Below are 25,962 nucleotides of genomic sequence, written 5' to 3' on the forward strand. Positions count from 1 at the left end.
TTTCTAATTGATCTTGTTAGAACTTTATATCCAAATGCCCTACACTGTGAGGATATAGAGGTCTGTGCTCCATTCTCATCCCTTTACCATATGTTAGGGATAAGACTTAAGGGTCCTTTGTAGTTTCGCTTTTGATGTCTTTTGACAATATTCTGAGGTGGATTACATCTCTAATGTATAATAGAAAAGTATAAAGAGAACATAGACTTCTATTCTAATAGGTTGAAGACCCAAACCATCATCCTCAAAGTGTATGGTAAATAAATATAATCCGTGACGGGTGGAGGAACTTTTTACTATACAACAGTAACCCTAGCTGGCCCTCTCTCTCTCTCTCTCTCATTCATGCCTTTTCTTTTAATCAACCTTCACTAAGTCAACCTCACCTCATCATTTGGTCTTTGTTCTTCTAAACACCAACTCATTTCCCACCTCCGCACCTCGATAACTCTTTTAGTGTTCTTCTATATAATGAGTCACTCTGTGATCATCTCCTCACTCATAGGAAGCATGAACATGAAGGTGCATCAGCTAACACGTGGGTTCTGGGATCATGAACCCTCCCTTTCACTTGGCTGCTGCAAGCGCCTCCGCCCTCTTGCTCCTAAGCTTAACATCTCCACCACCACCACCACCACCACCACGGCGTCTGCTGCTACTAACACCATCCCTTCCCTTGAAATCAAGAACTTCATCAAGCCTCAAAACTGTGGTTCCCCAGCCGGTGCCGGCGAGAAGAGAGACACTTCTCAGGTATGATTACTAGCTTCACAGGAGTACTGCTTAATTACTTCTTATGCCTGGTTGCATGATTAAGCTAGTTATTAATGGTCACGGACTGATCATATATGAAGGTGGAAGCTCACTCAGGAGGAACGAGATGGAACCCAACACAAGAACAGATAGGGATCCTTGAAATGCTGTATAAGGGTGGAATGAGAACCCCTAATGCACAACAAATAGAGCAAATCACAGTTCAGCTTGGCAAGTTTGGGAAGATAGAAGGGAAAAACGTATTCTATTGGTTTCAGAACCACAAAGCACGAGAGAGACAAAAGCAGAAGCGCAACAGTCTTGGTCTTGCCCATTCTCCAAGAACTCCTCCTCCTGTTGTCACATCTGTAACCCTAGATGCAGATGTAAGCAACCCCACAACTACTTTTTCTTCTGTCTCTTGCTTCTGGTAATTTTAATTTTTTCTCTTGTATTGAAATTAAACAGTAGTGGTAATGGTTGTGATGGTGCAGAGAGGAACAGAAAGAGAGGAAGAGAACCAGTACTATAAAAGAAAGCAAAGATGCTGGGGTTTAGAGTGGTGTGTGGAGACAGAGGAAGAGGATAGCAGATGGAGCAGTGGAGGAGAAGAAGCAGGAGATGATAAGACTCTGGAGCTCTTTCCTTTACATCCAGAAGGCAGATGAAAGAGAGTAGCAAGTACTTCTCCAACTTCCCAAAAAATTCAAAGTCTCTTAATTTCATGTGAATTTAATTTCCTTTTCTTTCCCTCTTTCTTTGCTTTGGGAAAGAAGAAAGTGAATTTAAGTGAACTCTGTTGTCAAACTGCAGTGTACCCTAGCTATAATGCAAAACTCCCTCTCTCTCTCTCTCTCTCTCTCTAATTCCTGACCAACAGAGATGCTTAATTGCAGTGAGCAAACTCTTTTATTTTTTTTCTTCTGCTGCTCGTGGTGGTGATGGTGGTGGGTGGGGGATCCTTTGACTACTGAGAAGCAGTGACCATTTATACTTTGAATCTATGGAAGCTTTTGAGCTTTAAAGCAAAGTAAGGACACTGAAGTCCACGCATTTGCTTCCTTTCAACAGTTGCCCACTTCAGAAAAAGCCAATATTGTGCTCCTCCTAATCTTCTCTCTGAGCCCTTTTATTTCAAGAGAATACGGTTAAAATTCAAAACCAGCTGAGACAAGACTCCACTAGGCTCTTTTGGTTCTAACTTCTAAACCCACTTTTTGGGTTTGCAGATCTATCAACCAGCGGATCCAATTAAAAAGAGATTTTGTTCTTGCATTTTTATATATTCTATGGGAAGAAGAAACGGCCCAATGAGGAGATGCGCAGATAGGCAGCGGATAAGTGGTGTGCGGTGGTCATTTCAGTGCTTGTTTTGATCATGGACGTAAAAACAACCCAGCTAGGCAACGTTTCTCTTTTGAATTTTATATGAGGGAGGTATTAGTTTTTTGAGAAACCAGCAGCATAGAGGAGTTGACCAATCGACCAATGAAATGTGAGTACACCTACACCTGTAAACAGATCAGATTCAGCTCGGATGCATTACTATCGTTGTTTGAATCCGACAAGCAAAATCATTATTTGTATCCAATTAAATATCCGGCAGAAATTTATAAAGGTATCTAAATTCGAATCCGGAAATTTATCAGATATCCAATAATTATACGATCCAACAAACTATCTAATGGCTGATTCTCAATTGGCATTTTTTATTTATTTCTGGTTTCTAATTTCCAGTTTCCGAATATTGGCTTCTGAATCCAATTATCAGCCTTTAGAGAAAATTAATGTTCAAGCTAATTTATTTTCCATAATTTGACCAATTGGCTGAGTTATTGGTGACGTTTAGGATAAGTTCAACTTATTAATTAGGGTTAATCGGTTGAAACTTTGGTGAGTATCAAAATGTCACTTGGTGAGATTACCATTTAAAATTTAAATATACTTCCATTTTTTATTAACCCAAATTTTCTTTTTATTCTAACTGGATTAAATTTTAACTAGGTATTGTCCGATTTGATCAGCAGTTATCCAATTCCGAATCCGATTGCTTAATATTGGACTGATATGGATATTTTGTAGTTAAAAATGAATGCCGACACCCTTAAATGAATAAGAATATATAGGTTTAGACATAGATTTCAATTATCCATTTACATGTCTAAATGTGAGTATAAAGTCACAAGGACTGGGGACCCATTAGTCCAAATAAGGATAAAAGATAGGGGGGAAGGTGAGGAGGGATGGAGGTTTAAACCTATGACTTTCTAAATCTAACTGCTTCAACGTCGTACGAGGCTGCCACCACAGTGCCAGAAGTATACATCCACATATGAGAACTAGCAAACTTATACATTTACAAATGCACATGACCATATATGAAGGATTGAGTGAGATCTTGGAATTTTTTTTAATGAGACACCTCAATATGGAATAAATTCAAGGCAAATGCAAGAGAAGTGATAATTTTCTAGGGAATAAGGTATGCATCCCAGTTGAAAGAAAGATACAGCGTTGCCTTCTACAGTCTCTAACACTGCATTTTAACTGAATACAAGGAAAACCATTTTCAAATACAATAACTTAGTTGAAGCCTAGGAACAATAACGTTAAGTGTTTTTTTCTTTCTCTCCAGATAATTAACCAAGGGAATAGAAGCAAAGAATAATCACCAACATAAACAAAAATCATAAAACCTAGATGCATGATCGAAGAGATGAAGAATCAAAGAACAAGAAGTGTCATCAGAGAAACCAATATCCATATTAACCAATGCCCCACTCTCATCATCGTCATTACTCAGGCCAAGAGTCAATGCGGTTTTGGCTGTTAACCATCCCAATGGAACTTCAGTGGAGGCAAAATTGTAAAGAGAGATAATTCTTGTTGTTGTGCAAAAGAAATTGTAAGGCTTTACTAAAAGTAAATTTCTCAAGTAGGGGAGACTGAAGTTGCCTGTCTCCATTTGACCCCTGCAAGATTTAGCAAGTGTTACATCAAAGTGCCAAAAAAGTTCCAGACCAATAAAACTAACACTCCTTAGGAGCTACATCAAAGGAACCTTGGACAGATAATATAATACGACGAATCAATGGTTCGCCTTTAATCTTCCTTTTTGGTGGAAGAATGCAAAGAACCTAAAGATTCACATTAAATATTAGAGATCTCAAATGAAACACAACAGATCAAAACCCATAAAAGAATTACGAAGATGATTGGAAGAAATGGTTTCTATAGATTACAAATTCATACAATGCTATTCAAGCATCCACAGATTGGATACCTTCTTGATCCACTCAATGACGCTTTCATCTAGGCCTTCTATGAGCATTCTATTAAGCTTGAGAGCGAGATTGATCAAAAACAAAGTTGAGAAACCGCATATGATACAACCCGATAAAAAGACCCACGAATTCATGGTGGTCCTTTTTTCAGCCTTGCATTTGTTGCCTGTGAATGGACAATCCGAGAAGAGTTTGGTGGCCATCCTATGGATGATTTTGTAATGCTAATTCTTAAAATAATAATAATAATAATAATTAAAAAAAAAATAAATAATAAAATCCAGGAAATGGGTAGGAAACATTGTGAGGAAAAGGAAACGCTTTTTTCCTACGATACCACCTAAACAACATTGTGAAAGATTCCCCTTACATCACTGCCCTCTCCCATTCATCTTCTCAAATATGTTACCAACAAAGCCCAAAATCCAGAATCTTTGGAAGGCTAGGTAGTGTTCTGTTGATCTGCAATCGGTTGCAATAATGAATAGAAAAGACACAACTAAGTATAGTCTCATATCATAAGCAATTATTTAAATGAGGAAGATCTCAATTTCACATTTGGAAAATCCAGAACCTTTAAAAGCTATATATAGTTGGTTCTCAGTTGTCGGTAAATTAGCATATCATTTACATGAATCTATGCTACATGAGTACACTAAAAAATTAAAAAGAATAACAAAAGACAAATAAGATTTGTTTTCAGTATATATGTTCAAATGGTTATGCTTAAGGGTGAATTAATATAGGATTAATATATTTATTAGAATTAATTTGTTAAATTGATTATAAGTTGAAGACTAACTAAATAATTTAGCTATACCTTGATTAAAGAAGGAAGTCTAAGGTTTGATGCCATATAGATGCATAAAATTATGTTAAAAGTTTTTCTGTTATTTTGACCTCACCCCAAATCTGATTTGGGATATAGGAGAATTCATGTGTGTAAGTCAAATATTGCATAAATATGATAATAAAAGACAAATCAAATATCACATAAATATGGGGAGGAATAAAAGACAAATCAAATATAACATTAGTATGGGAATCATGAATCAAATTTTTAGGGGATTCAATTATGGGGAAAAATGGCAAAACCTGGAGAAAATTAGAAGAAAAAAAAGAAGAAGGAAAGTCTGGGAAGGAGGAATATTTGACAGGAGGAGAAAAAGAATGGAAGATGATAATAGAATAGATATTGAGGAATCAACGGGGGTTGGTCCAAGTGGTAAGCAGCTTGGTCCGCTTAAGCAAGGTTTCGATATTGTGAATGCAAAAAATCCCGCTGAGAGATTCACCCACCACAGCCAGGTGTGCAATCCGGGTTGAACACCGGATTAGTCAGGGCAAAGCCTTGAAAACCGGGGTTGGCAAACCAAAAAAAAGAAAAAAAAAAGAATAGATATTGAGGAATATTGTGGATTGAGGAGAGAGAATTGAATAGTTATTGAGGAATTTAGGCGGAAAGGATACTGTGAAATATTGAGGAGAGAGAATAGAATCGATATTGAGGAATATGTGGGAATTTAGGATGAAAGGAAACATGAAATTGGAATATAATATAATAGGATAGAAATTGGGTTCTTGGAATATTGAGGGGAGAGAGGAGATCCATGGTGAGTTTATAAAATAAGGAGAATTGAGAACCACACATGAATTCAATTCCCATACTTATTGGGTGAGGAATAGAGACGATAGTGTAAGAAACAAAAGAGAAGAAGGATACAGTACGTTGAAGGCCCTATATCTAACGCTAATTATCTATCATCGTGACTTCACTATTGTAAGTGCAAATTTTTTAATTTTTGAACATAATATTTTTGTAAGTGTAACTCTATCATCTTTCAACTTAAATTTTACAAGTGCTAATACTATTGGTGAAATTTACATGAAGAAAGTGAAAGCTTTCACTATAGTTATTAATTAAACCATCGTGAAATTTACATGAAGAAAAGATTTTTCACAAGTTTATGTTGTAGTAACACTTTAGAAGCTGAAGATGGAAGCTATGCAAAGCTCAGTATAGAACAACAAAGGTAGTCCATTGGGAGAGAATGGCCTTTCAAAAAATGAGAGTCGCCAGATAGTCTTTCAGGTGTGATGGCTGTGGATACGGTTTCTGGATCCATATAATCTGGCCTGTGCAGATTAGTTGATCAGAGGTAAAGTTTGGTGGCAGCAATAGCCAATTTCAACATTTTCTGTTGCTATCTCCCAATATAATTTCAACGAGCTTACAAGTCAGCATGGTGAAGTAGCAGAGAGCCAACCTCAACATTGTCCATTGCAATCTAACGATGCAATGCCAAAGAACCTGCAAAAAAATAACTTTTTCTTTCGCCCCAAAATGTTGTACTTGTATAACCAAATATACATAGCAGGATGGGAAGCGGGCAGGGGAGACAGTTGCAAGCCAATAGGATTTGGTGCAAGAAGAGGGTCGGGCTTGTGTAACAGAGAAGAGAGAGTGGCGAGACAAGCTATTTATGTTTGTGTGTGTGAGAGAAAGAGAGAGAATAACCATACCAAGCACCCTAAAGGTTTGAAATCACCCTCTGATGTGAAATTGAAATCGAACCAAAGAGAGCCGGAGAAGAAGGCAGTCTTGATTGAGCCGGAGAAGAAGGCAGCCTTGATTAACAAGCTTTATTACGAGAGCATTTGCTCTCCTTTGCAGGAGAAGAAGGCGGTTTATCACAGGCTATGGCATTCAATGATTGAGAATCTCAATTATATTATGTATGTTTCTTCTAGAAGTCGATGGTGATGATAAAAAAAAATTTGATTTGATCCAGAAGAGAATTTACCTAAAGTGAAAAATAAAATTCATATTTATGTTCATACCTTGTGTTTTCAATTCTGGCCGTTGGATTTCAAAAGAACAAATCCCGTTCACAGTGCTCCAGGGAGGATATCCACGTAGCCACAAACAAAAATCCATTTCTAATGGGTTCCTTTTTTTTTTATCAGGTTGAGTCTTTGCTCAAAATGGTAGAGCACCTAGGAAATAACCAAGATATGGTTGTTTGAATCCACCAGGCCTCAAAGTTTTGTATTAGATAAATTTTATATATTCAGACATTTGATGTGTTCTCCAAGGATAAGTTGATTCCTTTTTTCCCCCTTTCTCGTAAGAATTTATGTATTATTCCATAGTATATGATATTGTGAATGGTATTATGATTGTGTGAAATTTTTTATATGTTACTGCTTAAGGGTTTGTTTGGTTACATGAGTCTGGAGATTTCAAATCTATGGAGTCATAATTCATAAAATTAACTATTTGTTAACTTGAATCCGTGGAATGAAATCTGTAGATTCATCTTGAAAAACTATTTGGTCGACGTGATTTTTGTGAATGCACAAATGTTTAGCACTTTTATAGTAAAGGTGAAATCTTTGGATTTCACCACATACTCATAGATCTACAGATTCACGTTTTTAGTGTAAAAAAATGAATCTTTAAATTTCATGAATCCAGGGATTTTCACAACCAAACGGGCATAAATCTCGCATTCATGAATCCAGAGATTTCGAATCTCAAGATTCATGTAACCAAATAGGCCCTAAAAACATTTGATGCATTATTGTAGAAAGACATTTGATATATTATTGTAAAGACTTATGATAAACAAAAAATTAATTGCCAATCATTGCAAATGTTGTCATTTTTAGGGAAAATGCTATCCAATATTTTGAAGAATTTGTTATCCAAGATTTAGTCTATAGTGTATTTAAGATATACATATGAGCAATCGGGATGATTTGAAAAGTTATATTTTGGATTAATTAATAACTATAGTTTTGTCTGGAACTCAACAATGGTTTTCCAAACAATAATTAAAAAGAGCTTTTATTTTCATGTTTTGCCCAACTTTGTTTTCACCAAGAAAATGAAAAATAAATAAAAAGAGAGCACTAATGGTTGAATCCTGATGGAATCGAACCACCATACCCTGATTTATTTCTAGGTGCTCTTCCATTTTGAGCTAAAGACTCAATATAAAAAATGAAAAAAATGTTATAATCCCTATTATGAAAGTCTAATATAAGAAATACGTTTAGTGTCTATTTATTTATTCAGAGTCAGTCTTTGGCTTTCAATAGTTTGATTCCTATGATGCTGACATAACATAAGCAGGAGGGTATGTATTAGGTTTGTATTAGTATTTAATTTCAGATTTAGAATGAAGCATATTCAATCTAATTGCATTGCTCAGTCTCTATTTACTTATTATCTGCCATTTATATCGAATTGATGACACAGTGTTTTGGTAATAAGGTTCAAGCGTTCTCATCAAAACAGGAAAAAAAAAAAAAAAAAAAAAAAAAGGAAGAGAGAAGATGGTTCAAGCAAGCTACTACTATAAATCAAATTTACGACAATGTACAACTACCATAAAATATTTCAAGAGTTATGAAGCACATAGTAGGCAAAAGGTAATGATCAAGATGGCAAGGTATCCACCCAGCTAAACCAGAATAACAGATGAAGGAAAACACAACCAAGTTTTCTACATGCATCCATCCACCAATTTAGAAGACAAAATCTTCTTTACATACTTTAATAGCATTCTAGTTAAAGAATTCTGCAAGAACAATTAATCATCTTAAAATTAGTCAAGAAACGAAGGCAATGGAAAATAAAGGACACCTTCAATTTTGTACTACCAAGTGATGCAGCAAATGTGTTCATAGGCAAAACTATGAATATGCAGCTCTGAGATATCCAGAGAAATTGATGGTTCATGGCACTATAAAAAGGAAATTAAAAAGTTAAGTAATCTTTGTTTCTCTAGGAAGAAGGGTTTTTACTGCTGTTGATACTTAACCAACCTTTCAACCACATTAGGTTTGCATAGATTGTTATCAGTTTCAGGTTAATACCCAAGACAGAAAATAAAGATGATTGTAATTCACAGATTGGTATCATCTTGGATTCTCTAAGAAACCAATTATTGTCATATTCCTAGAAACATAAATTGGAAGTATGATTCTGATATACATGTTCTCAACATGTTTGGTCTGTGGTGGTGTGTGGCTTGGCTTTTTCAATTTTGAAGAAAAGACAATGGGGTTAGAAATGATTGGGAAAGGGCCAAGTGTTGATAAATTGATAAAGAACAGAGAAGGCATGAATGTGAACATGATCATAGCTTATTTTACACCTTTTTTCCTCATAACTAAAGGATAATGCTAACTGGTTCATCTGGGTTTTGTTAAATTCTATACCTACACTCTGCCTATCTGAGAAAATGGATATAGAATTAGGGGTGAATGAACAATCAATTTTAGTTGGTTTGTGATTTAAAATGGTGCATAAGTATATGAAAAAGACACAAGTCTAACTCAGGTACTAGTATTTGTGTGTTGAATACATCTAAGTAATGGTTCGATTAATCTTGAAACCATATCCCAATAGTTTTTCCAGGAAACCCTCTGGCATGACTAATAAATCCTAGTTCCTAAGTCATAAACTTCTCTTGGGTCTAACAAGTTAATACAATGATCTCCATCCATTATGTGCTTCACATACATGATGGAAATGTAGAGGTTATGTTGTACACTCTATCAACATGACCACTGTATAGTTTCAGAAATTTCATGGTCTAGTAGTTCAAAACAAAAGGTACCAATTCACCATACCCAAATGCTGCAATGCACAACCCTTGCCGTCTAATACAACATTACTCACCTCAAAGGGCAATTTTGGATATTCAAGATTATAGAAAAAGCAGAAGTTGTGCTCTGTGTCAACCCAAACAATTACAGGATCTCTTTTCACTGTGAGGACCTGAACTAATGAATGATAAACGGACAAGGACACCATCCCCAAATCAAATTTAGTTATCAAGCCTTGTCAAAATGAAGCTTAATACTTCAATAATGATTGTAGTCACAAGAATAGAAGAAGGATTTTTCCTTTTTAATTTTTCTTTAAGTATATCCGTAGCATACCTAAATCGAGTAGAGTTGGAGAAGAATCAAAGATGGGCTCGCCTCGAAACTTAGACCAAATCGCTGATGAAACTGGTTGTGATGATCTTGATTAACACACTTGAATATGAGAGTATTTGTTCGCCGTTGCCGGAGAAGAAGGTGGTTTATCGCATGCTAGGGCATTCAACGATTTACCCAGTTGGTGTTCTTGATGTTTTTTAAAGAACTCTATTTCGCCACTATCTAGAAGAGGGAATGGTGAAGATAAAATAGCAGCTTTGATCCACTGAAATGGAAGAGAGTCAGAGGATGAGGAGGGAGAGGGTTTTCCCCCCTCTCACGTGGAATAATTTGATCGACTATCAATAATGGGTTTTGATTGTAAATTAAAAAAGTTTAAAACCTAAAGTGTAAAAAGAATTCATATTTACGATCATAACCCCACATTTTCAATTCTGGCCGATGGATTTTAAAAAGACACGTGTTGCAATGCTGTGCAGAGGATATCCGCGCAGCCATGAAAACAATCCCAAAACATCACCCATTTTGTGCTTTATTTTTCATTTTGGGCTGGACAGTACCGAGATCCTATAGATTTGGTTGAATTCAATCCTAGCCCACGTAGGTTTGAGGAAAGAAAACCCGAAATTTGAGAGAGAAGCTTTAACTTTGTGTTTATATATATACATTTTGGGTAGAAAATTGTGTGTTTATATTATTTGGTAGTAAGCTTTAACTCAAGCTCTTACCCCAAAAAAAAAAAAAAAAGTTGGATTTTTTTTTGGTAACAAGAAATTGATGTTCACTCAAGCATACTGATGTTAGACACTCTCTAGAGAAATATTGGAGTTGTTAAAAGAGTTTGACATCCAAACAAGTTCACCAAAAAAAACTTTTGATTTTTAGTAAACTGAATGATGATTATGATATCCTTGAAACTATAAGGATATTCAAACACTAGAAGAATGATTTACAGTTTTTATGGCACACATTTTTTCTGGGTAAACTATAGGGCTTTATTCATGATGAGTAAGAAGCATGCTGAACATAGCTCTAATAACCAAAGAGGGGAATAAGACCAATCTTTTAGGCTCAAATATGAAAGGGCCTTCCTTCCAAGCCAGAAAATTTGCTATTGTATTAGCATTCCTAGCATACGAGATTTTACAATTCCCAAAGTTAGATCCCAATACTAGGATGTTCTTTATAATCAAACTACACTCTATCGGGCATGCATTAAGGTCCCTTGTAAGACCTTAACCAACTACTGGTTTTTAATTCTACAACCACCTAATCAAAACATTCACCAAAGGCATACAGGAGGCCTTCTTTTATAGCTAGGGCTTCCCCCTCCATAGCCTAATGAAAAAGCAAAGGAACTCGCTTGGCAAACTTAGGATTTCCTTCACTATCTCTGATGATAATCCCAATGCCACCTTTGTTCTCCACATTCACCTTAGCAAGGGGGTGTGAAGGAGGATTCTAGTGTCCAATAGTTGTTCCCATCCTAGCTACATGAAGTTCCAATCCCTGATCTTGTGGTTTTCCTTCCATAGGACCAGTATTTCAAGTGTACTCGAGCTGCTTGTATCACTTCCTCAACTGTTCATCATTTTACACCTTTACCTGATCATTTCTTTCTTTCCACAATGACCAAGCTACAAAAGAGATTAAACTCATTATTTTCAACCTCCCTATTACCTTCCTTGTTGATGAGCTTCTAACTCTTCATCCGTTCAGCCAGAGTTGTGTTTTCTAGTGAAGAGCTTCTCCATGATAATGTTGACCCGAACAAAACCTGTCTAGCCACATGACAGTGCAGCAGGATATGGGTAATATCTTCCTCATTTTCCCCATACTCCCCACAAATAGGGTCTAGCTTCACACCTCTTGACACTAAGCCTTTGCTAAAGCTAAGCTGTCATTGCAAGCTCTTCACAGAACAAAATTAATTTTGGGTAGCGTAGGACATTTCCATATTGTTCTCCAATAAGCTCCTTGTAGTTTTGTCCATGAATGTCCTTTTGATGTTGTGGGAACTTCTTTCTCTTCTTTGCTTTTCTTTCTAATAACTTGTAAGTTGATTTCACTAAAAACTCGCCATTTTTACTCCCCCCCTCCCAAAAAGAAAATCATTTTATCATCCCTAAGCAATAAAGAAATTTGACTTTTAAGGATGGTCTCTACTTCTTCCTTAGTGAACCAGCCCCTTATAAGTTCTTTCCATTTCCTATCGTACCGACAAGATCTTCCATCACATTTAGATCACAAGCTATCCTTTTTTCTGAAGATAATATTCAATTCCCTTCCAAATAGGAAACCAAGGATCCTTCCATATGTTGATGTGGCTCCCTTTGCCAATATGCCATAGTAGACCTCTCTTGATAACTTCCGTCCCTTATATTATGCTCCTTCAAGCCCAAGATGGAGACTTACCCACTTCTGCTTCCATGAAAGATATCAAAGGAAAGTAGATACTCTTAATGAATAAGGCCCAATCTAAATTTTGCTCATTCAATAATTTACATGCCACATAACTTAGAAGGGCTTGGTTGTGCATATATGGATCTCTAAAACCCAACCTACCCTCATGCTCAGGTTTTCCAAGTTTCTTCCATGACATCTAATGAATGGTAGGATGCTTCCCATTTCCTCCCTAGAAGATTGCTATTTTAGCTTTGATCTTCTTGTAAATAGTTTTTTGGAACCTTGAAATGGGAAGTAGCAAGTACAGATTGAAGAGGGAAGTGCTACTGCCTTAAGCATAATCTCCCCAACTTCATGATTGAGTAAGTTTATAACCATCCTTTGAACATCTTCTCCATATTGTCACTTAAGGATGAAATAGATCCACCTTTGATACACCAAATTCTGTTGGTAGCCCATGATATTTTGTAGGACCCTCCCCATATGAGACCTCGAATATTTTTGAGAACAATCTTTTCACCCTTGGCAATGTATTAGGGCTAAAACACATGTTGACTTCCTTTTATTAACAACTCGGCATGTGGCTCTACAATATAGATCTTGACATTCCTTGAGAGTATAGATACTTGTCAAAATTGCTTCCAAAAATAAAATGCAAACATCCGCAAACATTAAATGAGTAAGTGGAGATAATCTACCTCTTATCTTGATGCCTTTGATCTCACCTAGATCCTCATTTTGTGCAAAAAGAATTGAAAGACCTTGTGAGCAAATGACAAATAGGGTTGGTGATAGTGGATCCTTGTCCAATTTCCTCTCTTAAGCTATAGAGAATCTCTCCGCACAATTTATGAGAAAGGAGTAGTAATGGAAGAGAGTAGGTTCATGATCAAATAAAAAATCTTAACCCCAAATCTCAAATTTTTTGAGAATGGTTTCCATATACCTGCACTCTTATGAAATCCCCCCCCCTTAAAAAAAAAATCATAAATCGATAGACTTTCATCTTGGGTACACGAACCTGAAGTGCAAGTAGAAGGCAACTTTGGACCATCCGAGTTGAGAGCGGAAGTTTGAGAAGCAAACCTATGGACTTGGATGAAATAAAACTATAGGAGATGACCCAATCACCCTAATTGATTTCAAGAAGAGAGAGAAAGTCAGTTTGGAAGGTATAAAAAGGAGATTTTAGCATGCACAAAAACTAATGCTAGAGGACTCCAATGTCAAGGTAAAGTATGTCATTGATTCAAGAATGTTTAGAACAACCTACCTTGCGTAGCCCATCGAAAATGGTTTTCTCATGTGAAAGTTATTATAGGGCGGTAGATAGGGGCGGATGGTTAGTTTGACTAACCGCTCCCAGCTAGAAAAGGGCAAATTCATGTTTTTAAGTCTTGAAACCCTATTTTATTGCTCTTTAGCCTCATATACGAATTGTTTATGTTCTTTGGAGGCTGAGAGGTTGGGAGAGGAGAAGAACTTGGCATTTAGTAGAATCTTTGCATGTTTTGCAGTGCCGAAGCGCGAATCACAAGAATAATCGGGTATTGGGGTAAGAAGATCTCTAAAACCATCTTTGCAACCATTCTATTGAGGAATTTATGATAATTGTATGCAATGATGGTGGTGATTGTGGTAGTTTGTTGGATTTGAATGCTTGTTCATGTTCCCCATTCTGTTTTCCAACCTCTTTGAGTGTTGGTTAATTTCATTTCACCTATTTGAGACCTATCAATCCTCTCTGAGATGCTTGCAAGTGATTATCTGAGAACAAAATTAGGGCTTTTGTGTTGGAGACTAATTAAGGTGTTTGGAAGGTGTTTTTAGGACATAGATACCGTCCTATTGAAGCCCAAAAGTTAGTATTTTGAAATAGGGCAAGAAGAAGCCTTTTTGGTTCATAGCTCAGGGGTCGATCAATCGGGGCAGGCTACCCGTGACTGACCGGCTTTGACCAACAAGCCTCTATTCTGGTGAGGTGATCTTGGTTCGTTTGATGCATAGTTTGGTCCCCAACTTGAACCTAATTTAGTCTACATGTTTTCTAGGGTTCTTGTAGCTTGTTAGCACTTTGAATTGTGGATTTTCCTTGGACTCTTGGAGATCATTTGTCATTGACAAGTGAGGAATACATTATCATGTATTTGTGTTTTTTATTTTATCCTAATTCTTGTTATATAAATGTCGTATATTTACTCTTATGAATTGTATGTGAGACTTTGCACAGATATAAGGTAAAAATGATATTTTATGTTTATATTATTATTCAATTTATTCAATGATGATTGTAAATATGATGTGCCAAAAAAGTGGGTGGTAATGCATTACATGTATATCAAACGGGGGTTGTGGGTTCACCCATTACCCCTATTGCCTTTGCATTCATTTAGTTATTTATGTGCATTATATGTAGGTGTCTAGATGCATGGCTAGATTACCTTTTGCATGCTACTACCCATTCGGCATGGGTATTGAAACTAAGTGACCTGTGATAGCAATGCATGGGTCATGTGGGCATCCAATAGAGGTATCTAGTTGTTGCTTGTGTACCAAGATGTTACGCAAGTTCACGTGTCGCAATCAAATAATAAATGATAAGTAGAGTATCGATCCCACGGAGAATTCTATCATTAACTTTCAATGTAAAAGTAAAACTGAATTAAGCAAGATTAACAAGATTGATTTGTGATTGACTAACTAAATAACCAAATGACAAGTAATTAAACTAAAGAACTAAAATGGATATTGAGCAATAGAAGGAATTTAGTGCGTGAAAAGAGTGTTGGGAATCAAGTTTCCCTTCCCCTGAATTTTCTAATGCAAATACTAAAGTTAGTCAATACTAAAGTTAATACTAAAGTTACAACCCAAAATATATCAAGAACCTGGAATGAAGAGGCATAATGGTATTTTCCAATACACATATGCTTAGCATCCTAATTCAACATCTGCATATTCCTATGAAGAATTGAAATATGAATGCAATTTAAATCCAATATCAATCATGGCAATGTGAGGTAATTGGGTCCCATTCCTACCCAACCTACTAATTAACACAAACTAATTAAAGATTATGCTAACTCACACAATTCAACAAACATCTAGACTGCATTAACTTTTCAGTTAACAAAATCATAACAATCGTTCATGAAAGATCATTCAATAACCGAAATTAATCAATATAACATGCTGAATTCATTGACAATAAATTGTATTGCAATAAAACTAAAGAACACATGATAGTTACATCTTAAAATTCAAGTTTAGGTACTACTATCATCCCAACACAACACAAGTTTAGCCCATAACAGAAATCAAATACAAAGAGATAGATATAGTTATCATTAAGCTAGAAGATAAGAAGATAGAGTTATAAAATGGAAAAGACACTAAGAGCTTCAATGCTTCCACAAGAACTCCAGCCTTCTTCTCCAACATATAGTCTTCTTCAGCAGCTCTCCCAAGAATTTAGCTCCAGCCCTCTCTTCTCCTCTTTTCCTCCTCTCCTTTGCCTTTCATGTTTTTGCCTCATTTGTACCCTTCTTTTCCCCCAAAAGTGTCTTGTAGGATTAGAACATTTTCTTTTGATATCAACGGGTGAGATCTTTCATGGAATGACAAGAAGAAAGTCCATTAAGTTAGCCATTTTTGGTCATTTCCACTTGAATTGGATCTAAGAATATTCTACTCCGTATTGCTGCAGCATAACTCTACAGCAAAGTTAGAGGACATGCAGATTCTTCTTCTATTATGGATCTTCACCTACATACCCTTCAAGAGAAAGAGTATTAATCAAATTCATCCATTAATCTGAAGGGAAATTCATGTAAGAGTGACAATAATGACCTATACAGGATGCAACATGTTAAAACTCAATAAGACAACATCTAATGAATACTAACATTAAAACAAAGATAAAATACTCCTAAATCAAGCCATCTCAAGTATAAAAGTTACCAATCTTAACTCTATTTCATAGAGTTATCACCAGTCCATGAGGACACACATGCCATTGTTACCATGCAATGGTAAGGTTGCATATGTGGAGAATTTGGGCTTGTGGTCATCCAACAGAGGTAACCAGTCCGTGAGGAGGCACAAGAGCGTCCACCAAAGCATATGTGTACAACTATAGGGTTACAAAATGTTAATCTAACAAAGGTCTATAGCTAGTCCATGAAGAATAACATTCCTAGGTGGAGAAGGATATGCAGACCAACAAGGCACTAGGCATGAGGAAAGGTATCCGGACCACATGTAGTATGAAATGTAGTTGACCTTGCGTTAGGCTAGATTTATCGCTAACACGTATGAGTACTTATACCAATCGTGTGGTGAAAGAGTGGTGACCTAATCCCCTTAGCCATGGCATGATGTAACATACCATTATACTGTGGGATCCTAACAAAGGTAGCCAGTCCGTGAGGGATCAGAGAGACAATACTTCCCAGAGGAGGTTGGGGTTATGACTTAATGTGTGCCTGCTATAGAGACTAGCACTATAAGAGCATACTTGCATAGATACATTACTCCATTTCATTTACATTCATATTTTATACATGGTATATATATTGGATGCACGATATGTGATTTTGTTGACCTCATTGTATTTGTGGAACTCATTCCTTGAAGATATATTTTATCTAGAATCTTTTACAGGTTATGAGGACTTCATCATTCTGAAGTATACGTCGCCAATCGAGCCGTATGACTTCTTGACAAGCGAAGGTGTGGAGACCCATGGAGACACGTGTATACATTGCCAATCAACCCGTATGACTTCCTAACAGGTGAAGGTGTGGAGATCCATGGAGACACATGTCCATGCTTGGATTGCTCATATGATGTTCAGCCTTTTTGATTGTCGTTTTATAGAGATGTGACAGAGTTTGACTGGGTTGCGTAACTTTGATTTGGGAAATCGAAGGATTAAAGTAAATTCTTTTAAACCTTTCTTGACAATTTTGAGAATTCTATTGTTTGACATTAACTTTCACCTTAACTCTGATTTTATCTTTGGAGTCATTTTGGATGACTGTAATAATTTTGATAATTGATACATTTTTATTCCTTTGCTCTTTGGATTATGCTATATTGTATTGTGTGGTTATGGATTGGCCATGAACCTAAATTTTGTAGTGTAATCACCCCCACAGGCATTTGGGTATGTCCGAAACCGACTGGGTGGGGTGTAACAACTCTGATTTGTCATTTACCCCCTTCATATCCAACTCAAGACACGTTAGTGCTTTCTTCCTTTTCTTTCTTCCTATGAGGTAGTGGAAAACGTCATGAACTTTAAAAACATTATCTGAAACTGCTCCTCCCTTCGACAAAGGTTGTTTGGGATGGTGATACCATCGAGGGTAAAATATAATGGAGTCTCTTTGCAATGTTCTTGGTAACTACTTTGATAGCAATTGTACACAAGTTGATAGGTTTGAATTCTTCTACAGTTTAAGGGTTCTCCTTCTTGGGGATAAAGACATACAAGAGTCTCATTGCTTCCTTTGGGATTGGAGCTTGTAGAAAAGACACTAACCACAAAACTCATAAGGTTTACATGTGTTAGTTCCCAAAATCTATGAAAGAAAAAGAGGAGGAAAGCCATCCACGCCTAGACTTTTCTTTGGACTCATTTCAAAGAGAGAAGCTTTGACTTCATCTTCCAAGGGGATTTGCGTAAGTTCTTCACTTTGTCCCTGAGAGATCTTGGCTTGAATTCCTTCTAAGACTGTCTTAAGTTCTTCATCATTTAATGGCACACATGTAAAGCTAGTTTTTAGAAAGTCTAACCATATAGTTGATGTATTGTCAAAATTCAAATCTTTTATTAGCAGCAAAGAGTATTCCTTTGATTCTTGTCGTAAATGTTCAAGCAGCTATCCTTAGAGCTATTTTTAGGGTATAGATATGATTCTTCTAAATTTATATAAGTTGTTTGGTTGGTTGGTTTTGTAGGGTCATCAATTGGTGATGACCTTTGTCTTGTCTTTTTTTTTTTCTCTTTATATATTGTGTAGCTTTCCTCTTAAAAAAGAAAAGATACAGAGAAGTTTATCTTATTTTGGTGATTGATGATGAAATCCAAAATAAAAGTGGATCCATGATCTCTAAAAGGATGTTGAAATTTCAAAGTAGAAGAGAGAAGTCAAGAATCTTCGAGGAGACAACCATCATATCCAATATGCAAAATTGAAGAATTTTTGTTTTGATATCAGAGCAGTTTCAGATTTCGGCGAATGGTATTTTTGAAATCTGTTTACCAAAAAAAAAAAGTATTTTTGAAATCCAATGATTAATGTCCTCCACTTATATAATCACAACCGTTTGAATTTCTAAAACATCATACATTCCCAGTATCTTATAGAGCCCATTGGAACCTCTAAGCTTAACCGACATTTTATATTTTTATTCTACCAAAAAATAAAATAAAATAAATCATCAACCTAAAAGGCACTAGACCATGAGATAACCTACCAAGTGTTTCTACCTCAAAAGACATCGGAAGTATAAACACTTTTTTAGATGTTTAATAAAACTTGTTTATGAATGCGGAAACGTATCCACCAAGGTCATAACTGAGCTTTTTTGTTTGGAATGTCAAATTTCATGAAGATCCGAACTTTTATTTGTAGCAGTCGCTGCTGCATGCAGCCAATGGTGTAGATTGCGTTACGTAATTAAAATAAAATCGAAAGGTATAGAATGAAGGGGTGTAGGTTCAATTGAAATGCAATTTTTTATTTTTACATTCTAAGGGTTTAATAGTTTACTAATTGACAATATCAAACCCCTCCATTTACCCGACTCACAAAGTCCCTCCATATGACTTAGCATTGTCTCCTAATCCACCCGCTTCTCCCACCACTTATTCCACTCTGTATTCTTCTTCTCTATCCACCTTCCTATCTTTCACCACCCAAATGAATGCACAACCACCCTTGACCGACCTCTTGGATCTCCTCCCTCGACATCACCATTCGACTCGTACCTCCGGCTCACATTCTCATAGGCAATGGCCCAATTGGAATCACCGACGGTAGCCCATTTCTTACCTTTCCCTCATTCAACCCCGCCATTGTCTCAAACTCTAATGGCATGAATGTGTTGATGAGAATCCCGTTTATATCATGATTAATTCAGCATGTTGAATGAATTGAGTAGCGAAGGGATTAAGCAGATTCAGAAGAAGCGAAGGTAAAGATGTTTTGTGTAGGGTCAGTATCCTAGGAATGTTGATTTCATCCCTCAGAGTGAGATTGACACCAACAAGAGGAGAAAAATATGCAAAGAAATAGTGCATTTTGGCAAAGGAAGTGAAGAAGATGTAATTAGAGAAGTGAAGATCAAGGGTTACAATCGACGACAGTTGAGGTTAAGTTAACATCAATGATGAGAACATAATAGGAAGATGAATTGAACAGATGAGGGAGGAGGTGGGCGGAGAAGCGACGGGTAGCTTGCCATTGAAGAAAGAAAGGGTCTCCTCCAGATTTGGCATCCACAACAGATGGATTAAATAAGATACAGAGATTTGAGAATCAAGTAAATGGAGGGATTTGATTTTGTAAGTTAGTAAACTATTAAACCCTTAGAACGTAAAAATAAAAAACAACTCAATGCCACCCACTGATTCTGCATCATTCTATTTGATTACGTGACATAATTTACACCATTGGTTGTATAGTAGTTGCAAATAAAAATCTAAAGATTCCTCGCAAAACTCTTTCACTTAAATCTAACATCTGTTCAAGTTTTGCTATGAGAAACAGCTGCGACAATGTATGGTTATTACGTAAAAATTGTTTCTGCAAGCAGAAATTTTCACGAGTTATGTTTTTATGAAATGATTTTCGACCAATTTACTTCATTTGTTGAAGCAAGAAATTACCCAAGAGAATTCTTTTGGTCATTTTGAAGAAATAAAATAAGAAAAAAAAAAAGTTGTTGATAAGGGAGGAAACTGCCAGCTAATGCATTGGATAAAGTCATCCAAGTCATCCAAGTCATCTTCCTTGCTGTCATTGTAAATATTTCAACACTTGTCATTTACTAAAACCCTACCAACTAATTAATTAATTATTTATTTTATTTGACACGTAACATTTCAACCTGCTCCAGTGTTTCCCGGTTACCATAGCCCACCACGATGATCCATCAATTAACTGGTTACTAAAATAGAAAAAAGAAGAAAGAAAAGACCATTCCTTGATTCTATGTCTGAGTGGGGACACCAAGTGATCCAACGGTGAATATTCGCTTACCCAAATCAAGCTAGGGTTTGAAATTAGCGAACATTTGTGCACACTCAGTATTTAAACCTTGCGGTTCTAACACAGACGTTGCGGTGCAGTTTGGGCTGCCCTCCTGAATCCATCGCTTCCATCGTCTGCGTCTCTGTATCTGTTTTACAGTTCGGATCTCCGATCATATACCCTTTTATGTCCTTCCCTCTCCTCTACCATTAGCATTTCTTGTTTCTGAAAAAAAAAGTTTCCAAAAAAACAGAAAATCCAGTGAAGAATTTCCAGCTAAGTTCTTCCACAATTTTGGTTCTACATAGAGAGAGGGAGAGAGAGATTTTAGTTCCAATTCATCATCCGGAATTTCGTCGAGAAACAAGCAGTGTGGCTTTTTTTTGGGTATCAGTTTAGAAGCGAGACAGAGAGTAGTTATTGGGATATTTCTGTTATCATTTTTTCTTTCCTAGGGTTTGTTTCAATAAGAAGAGGAGAGGAGAGGAGAGGGAAGAAAAAAAAATAAAAAAATAAAAACCAAAAATTTCTGAGGAAGGCAAGGCTTAGGATCTACAAGGGTTTTTGTTGATCTACGAGGGTTTTTGTTTGGGAAGATGGCGCAGGTTCAAGTTCAGCCTCAAGCACCTCCTTCTGGGCCTAATGCAGCGGGCAATGCTGGGACTAACCCATATGTGTCGACGTCTTTGTATGTCGGAGATCTTGAACTGACCGTGACAGATTCGCAGCTTTACGATCTGTTTAGCCAGCTTGGTCAGGTGGTGTCTGTTCGCGTTTGCAGGGATTTGAGTACCCGGAGGTCCCTTGGTTACGCGTATGTTAACTACAGCAGTACCCAAGAAGGTTAGTTGTCCGCTAAATTTGTTTTATTTGTGTTTCAGTATCGTCTTTGTTATGGATCTAATGTTATGTCTCCGGTTGGTTTCTGTTACGTTTTAGTTTCAGTTGAATGATTTTAGCTTTTCGCCCATGTATTCCGTTCTTACGCTCTAGCTTGTCTGTGGTTCTTGTTTTCTTGTTATATATACTGTGGAGCTTCGTGTATTTTGGTTGCAATCTGTGATATTGAATTTGAAAAAATGACTTTTACATTTGCTTGGAGTGATTGGTGAAATTCTTAGATCTGCAGCAAACTTCCTCCGAAGCCTTCTTGGGTTGTATGTTTCTCAATAATAATTTCTCTCTCTCAACTAAAGGTTTCGTCTATCTGAACTCATTCTGTGTGATGAACTACAGTCGAAATTTTATTTATTTATTTATTTAAATTTTTTTTTTGGGGTGGAGTGGGGGGTTTGGAAGAAGAGGGCGTGAGAGTTGGGAGAGGTTGGTGAAGGTTTCAGAGTGTTGCACACGTTGGGAATAGGAGAGTCTTTAAATGAAGAAACATAATTGTTATTATTATTATTTTAATGAGCAAGGAAGGGCTGCGATAGAAGGAAAAGGAAGGTTAGGTTGCTGTGGGAGTTGATAAAAAGGGAAGGGTTGGGTTTCAATGGGGTTTCAGTTGGTGGGAGGTTTGCTTCTTCTTTTAATGCCACTGCTGGTATCGCAGACAGGACCATTGAAGGATGAGTAGGGATTAAAGAGGAAGAAGAAGAATTGGAAAAAAACTGGAGGAAGAAAGATGGAAAAGTATTGGGGAAGCAGATGAATCCTTTGCCTCTGCCACCAATTTGGTGGTGGGCTACCTAGGAGGATAGAGGAAGCTGGCAAGAATCAGTGTTGCAGTGGGGAGAGAGATTGCATAAGGGGTGGTGAGGATGAGTGTACACTCATGAAGTACAAGCCCACATGCTTTAACCAAGCTTACGCTTCAGGTCATCTTGTTCAATCCATTCAATCTATTCAACTTCAGGTCATCTTGTTCAATCTATTCAATCTATTCAAGGATGAGAGTTATATATATATATATATATATATATATATATATAAGGGAAAAAGAAAACCATTAGAATTGAAGACTAATTGTTCAAATGAGAAAAATATTGAATTATTGTCTTCTGCATCCTAGGTAAAATGAAAGATTACTTAGTACATTTAATTAAGTACTCTGCAAAGTCCTACTATAGTTGAACACTCAAACTGGACCCATTTAGTCTTTGTTTGGATTACTTCATTAGTCAAGTACAGGGATAGGCTTTTCCTCCAAGTTTTCAAGGCTTCAAGTGTTCTATGAAGTTTTAAGGGAAACTGATGTTGTAAAAGAATTTGATGAATAAATTTTGGCTTTTACCTTTGATTCTGTGGTGATTCAGAATGTCCCTGTGGTGATTTAATAGGTGGATTGGTATAAATCCATTCAATCATCACATTGTTGTAGGAAGCGGATGCGTTATCAATGTATGTCCTATTATTTTTTTCTTTCACTATTAAAGTTCATTCCTTCAAATTATGGTTTTAAAATTCCTGTAATTAAATTTACACTTACCCTGCTATTCCTTGTTCTACTTTCACCTGGATTGCTGGATTTTGGGTATGCTATATTGCTAAATCAGTTCCAGTTTCATGCTTAGTCTAAGATCCAGAGTCACTTATTCTTGATGGATTCTCTGTTTATAGGGATATAAACTACTTTACTTGGTATACGTGTTGGATCAATGAATTGAGCTTTGGGGTCTTGGTATTGATTTGCAGTAAGAGTCGTTTGCAACTTCTCCTATCTTTTTAATAGTATTTGCCTCGTAGCAGCATGGTTGACTAGATGTTCTTATTCTTCTTTCAAGTCTATTTTGTTGTTTTATTGTTAACTATGCTGAGATATGCTCCTTAGTTTTTTCTGTTGTCTTTTTTCCTCCACTATTTACATCTGTTGAAGTTCTATTATTCATTTCTCTTTGACCGGTTCCCTGCAATCATTAGTATAAGTATACAAAGTTCAAGTTTAATAGCTCAACAAGTAAAACCCTTAGTTCATATATTTATTTTTCTAAATAAATTCATTCCTTCAAACTTCTTTGTGTATGGTTTGGTTAAAAAAATCAGCTTTTGGTCTTTTTCTGTTTTGCATTCCTAGTTGAATGCCATTGTTGAAAATTTTAACCAAGTTTCCTTTCACCGCCTTTTATATTCAGTGAATGGGTAATAGTTTTGATTGATATAAAGATTTAGGACCTGCATCTGGGCAGATTGTTGGTTCCCTAGAACTCAGTTGTGGTTTCCACCTATGACACAAAAAATGAAATGAAAACTGAGATCTTACCAAGGCCTTGAACCATGCAGTATTTTATGACCTGTTTCCTTTGCAATCAAGGGTGAAACCCCCTCTTTTTCGTATCAATGTGTTGCCATTTTTAAACTCATGTATGGTAACCACCAAGTCATGCTTTGACAACCGTGCTTTAAATAAGAAGGATGTGTTTGTCTTCTGCCCCACAATCTTGACATGATAATGTATGTATACTTTACCCTGTCATATTTTACATTTTGATTTCTGACTTCATTGGTAATATTGTTACAGCGGCAAGGGCATTGGATGTACTTAACTTCACTCCTCTTAATGGGAAATCTATTCGCATAATGTATTCTCACCGTGACCCTAGTATCCGTAAAAGTGGAACAGCTAATATATTCATTAAGGTACCTGGCCTTGTAATTTATCTCGTCTTTTAGAGAACCTGTTCTGGATGCTTTTTGAATTGCCTGCATTTATGTTGTAACTTCTTATTTTCTGCATTTTGGCAGAACCTGGACAGGACACTTGATAACAAGGCACTGCAGGAAACATTTTCTGTGTTTGGGAACATTCTGTCTTGTAAGATTGCTACAGATCCTTCTGGCCAGTCAAAAGGCTATGGGTTTGTTCAGTTTGATACTGAGGAAGCGGCCCAAAATGCCATTGACAAACTCAATGGCATGCTCATAAATGATAAACAAGTTTTTGTTGGACCCTTTCTTCGTAAGCAGGAGAGAGATTCTGCTATCACTAAGACAAAATTTAACAATGTTTATGTAAAGAATCTCGCAGAAACAGCAACCGAAGAGGATCTGAGGAAAATTTTTGGCGAATATGGACCACTAACTAGTGTGGTGGTAATGAGAGATGGAGATGGAAAATCCAAGTGTTTTGGTTTTGTCAACTTTGAGAATGCTGACGATGCTGCTGAAGCTGTTGAGAATCTTAATGGAAAAAAGTTTGATGAAAAAGAATGGTATGTTGGGAAGGCACAGAAGAAATCTGAAAGAGAACAAGAACTGAAAGGGCGATTTGAACAGACTGCAAAGGAAGCAGTTGATAAATATCAAGGGGTGAATTTATATGTGAAGAACTTGGATGATAGTGTTGGTGATGAAAAACTGAAGGAGCTGTTCTCAGAGTTTGGTACAATAACGTCATGCAAGGTCTGTTGTAGTGAGTTGTTTGAAAGAAATTACCATCCTATCTGTTTATATCAGTTCCTGTGGGTTGGTTATTGAGTTGCCGTTTTGGTTGGATTCGTGACAGGTTCATGCGAGATCCTAATGGGATAAGTAGAGGTTCAGGATTTGTTGCTTTCTCTACTCCTGAAGAAGCAACACGAGCTGTAAGTGGTCTTGTTTTTCGTTGATTCCATATTCTGAGGATAATGCCGGAAATAATAATTTAGATGTTTTTCCCCAACTTTAGCTTGCTGAAATGAATGGCAAAATGCTTGTAAGCAAGCCTCTCTATGTCGCACTTGCACAGAGGAAGGAAGATAGGCGAGCAAGACTGCAGGTAGATGATTTTGAACAATCCTATTTATTTTTATTTTTCTGGAAACTGAAACCTCTAGTGTCTTTAGAAGCTTTATAGTATTTATGTGCACTCCTAATCATGGTACCATTAGGACATGCCAGTATTTTCTTGATTCTAGTTGCTCCATTATCTCCTGGAGTACTCTTGTATTCATATCTTTAGACTGTTGTTATGGCGCCTGACTTCCAATTTTCTTTCTACTTGTCTGGATTTGCACGTGTTCATATTCAGAGGCTAGCTGAGTCATTTATGTGCACCCATTTGATAGTCTATACACCCTCTTGGTGGTTCTGGGTTTAAACATGGTTCTGCCATTTGATTTATTTTGTTTGGACTGAGATTTGATGGTTGAGTTTTTAGTGGGACTTCAGGTTCTAGATGTTCATAGAATGCATCTCCTGCCATGTGGCAGATACTTGTCTATATGAGTGGGCCTAGTTTTCGCGGCATCTCAGGAAACATCTGCTCGTCTAGCTTAGCCTTAGCGTGCTTTTGTTTCTCTTTACTTTCTCGTTGATCCTTCTTGCAGATCATCATTTATCTTTGTTGTAATCTGTTGAGTGTTGGCTGGGATGATTGATACATG

The 25,962-nt window shown here is 36.6% G+C and overlaps 2 protein-coding genes across 3 annotated transcripts in view; both read left to right on the top strand.

Moving 5' to 3' along the window:
* The first annotated feature begins 432 nt into the window (after positions 1-432).
* On the top strand, positions 433-1,862 carry LOC149016260 (WUSCHEL-related homeobox 4-like). Its single transcript, XM_089156137.1, has 3 exons — positions 433-753; positions 855-1,139; positions 1,248-1,862. Exons 1-3 carry the CDS (start codon positions 472-474, stop codon positions 1,419-1,421), a joined length of 741 nt encoding a protein of 246 aa, XP_089012263.1. The 5' UTR covers positions 433-471; the 3' UTR covers positions 1,422-1,862.
* Positions 1,863-20,733: 18,871 nt separating this feature from the next.
* Positions 20,734-25,962, top strand: part of LOC149016261 (polyadenylate-binding protein 2-like) — a 33,601-nt gene continuing 28,372 nt past the window's right edge. The window contains exons 1-5 of one of the 2 annotated variants that reach the window (XM_089157399.1): positions 20,737-21,505; positions 24,120-24,238; positions 24,344-25,014; positions 25,104-25,182; positions 25,266-25,355. In XM_089157399.1, coding sequence (XP_089013525.1) covers positions 21,259-21,505; positions 24,120-24,238; positions 24,344-25,014; positions 25,104-25,182; positions 25,266-25,355 — 1,206 coding nt within the window. In that variant the 5' untranslated portion in view covers positions 20,737-21,258. Of the gene's footprint in view, positions 21,506-24,119; positions 24,239-24,343; positions 25,015-25,103; positions 25,183-25,265; positions 25,356-25,962 lie in introns of both variants that reach the window. The other variant, XM_089157397.1, reaches the window with a different exon arrangement.

This window comes from Hakea prostrata, chromosome 5, assembly GCF_041222555.1.
Source record: "Hakea prostrata isolate BN-2017 chromosome 5, UWA_Hpros_2, whole genome shotgun sequence".
NCBI classification, from domain to species: Eukaryota; Viridiplantae; Streptophyta; class Magnoliopsida; order Proteales; family Proteaceae; genus Hakea; species Hakea prostrata.